The sequence below is a fragment of the Muscardinus avellanarius genome (assembly GCF_963383645.1).
Source record: "Muscardinus avellanarius genome assembly, chromosome: 12".
NCBI lineage: Eukaryota > Metazoa > Chordata > Mammalia > Rodentia > Gliridae > Muscardinus > Muscardinus avellanarius.
The window spans coordinates 20,171,948-20,173,705 of record NC_137798.1 but is presented as its reverse complement, the minus strand read 5'-3'; the positions used below and the strand labels follow the sequence as shown (position 1 = coordinate 20,173,705).

The 1,758-nt window shown below is 39.0% G+C and overlaps 1 protein-coding gene across 1 annotated transcript; it reads left to right on the top strand.

The window, feature by feature from the left end:
* Positions 1–583: 583 nt before the first annotated feature.
* LOC308270898 (olfactory receptor 4K17-like) lies at positions 584–1,519 on the top strand (the record flags this gene model as incomplete). The annotated part of the gene is made up of 1 exon (XM_080707053.1): positions 584–1,519. The coding sequence occupies one exon, from the start codon at positions 584–586 to the stop codon at positions 1,517–1,519; it is 936 nt and encodes a 311-aa protein (XP_080563179.1).
* Positions 1,520–1,758: the final 239 nt, after the last annotated feature.

The following is a 1,758-nucleotide window of genomic DNA, read 5'->3' as shown; positions in this document are numbered from 1 at the left end:
GAAAGGGCAGCACTATGCCTCCCTTCAACTCCCATGACTCAACTAATCCAGAAAAATTTCTGTCTGCTATACAATGGCAAAATTCAGTAGCTGTTTTAGAACTAAAAGATAATTTATTGTTATTTGTATATTATAATTATACATCATAGTGAGGTTCAAAATGCTATAAAAATGCATGCACACACAACATGGCTGAATTTCTTAAGGTAGTTGGTGGAAGACATTCTAAAATTCAATTAAATTAGAAACTTGAAAAAGTTTGGACTGAGCCTCTTAGTTCTCCAAGAAGTTCAGATAAATGTATTGCATGGCCCAAAAGATAACACAAGTCTCCCAAATACGATTAATGTCCTTTGATCTGAACTTTTGGTATGCTTAGAAGAAATAGACACATGACTGGGCTATTACTTTTAAGTGAAAGATAGGGACAGACTACTTAGATTATATCTTCTTTGCCAGAGGTAATAGAGAATGATACTAAATTTCAAAGTCAAAGATTATTGAAAAACCTAAATTAAGGGGAAGAAAGCCTGGTATGAGTAATCTCTTCTTTCTCTTAGCAGGTCATCTGAGAGCAATCCATATGATTGAGTCCATGGAACTATCAAATAAGTCTCAAGTAACAGAATTCATTTTGATGGGACTGACCAGCTTTCAGGATATAGAGTTTCTTCTTCTTGCACTCTTCTCAGTTATATATATAGTAACAGTTTTGGGTAACCTTCTTATTGTGGTCACAGTGTTATTTACCTCAAATCTGCACACCCCCATGTACTTTCTACTTGGAAATCTCTCATTTGTTGATATGACCCTTGCTTCTTTTGCCACCCCCAAAATGATTGCAAACTTGGTAAGAAACCAAAAGACCATTTCATTTGCTGGTTGCTTCACCCAGATCTTTCTTCTTCATTTATTGGGTGGAGTTGAAATGGTACTATTGGTTTCCATGGCTTATGACAGATATGTAGCCATCTGTAGACCCCTACACTACATGACCATCATGAACAAGAAAGTGTGTGTTTTGCTTGTAGTGACCTCCTGGCTATCAGGTCTCCTTCACACAGGGCTTCAGTTACCCTTTGTTGTGAACTTGCCTTTCTGTGGTCCTAATGTAGTGGACAGCATTTTCTGTGATCTCCCTCTGGTCACTAAGCTGGCATGCACTGACACCTATTCTGTACAGATAGTTATTATTGCCAATAGTGGTGTGATTGCCATTAGTTGTTTCCTTATTTTGTTTATCTCTTACAGTTCAATCCTCAAAAATATTGTGAGCCACTCTTCCTCTGGACAGTCTAAAGCCCGTTCTACTCTGACTGCTCACATCACAGTGGTGATTCTCTTCTTTGGTCCATGTATCTTCATCTATGTCTGGCCTTTCACCAACCACTCCGTGGATAAGTTTCTTGCTGTATTTTATACCATTATCACCCCTATCTTGAATCCAATTATCTATACTCTGCGAAACAAAGAAATGAAGACAGCCATGAGAAAACTCTGGAAAGGACACTTAGGCTAAAATATAATTTTAGAGCTGGGCGTGATGGCGCATGCTTGTAATCCCAGCATTCAGGAGGCTGAGACAGGAGAATTGCCATTCATGGACAGCCTCAGCTACTTAGCAGGCACTTTGCAACTCAGTGAGACTTTGTTTCAAAAAATAAAAATACTTAATCCTAGTGCTTGGGAGGCTGAGACAGGAGGATTGTATGGGTTCTAAGCCAGCCTCAACTGCTCAGTGAGGCCCTCAGCAACTTA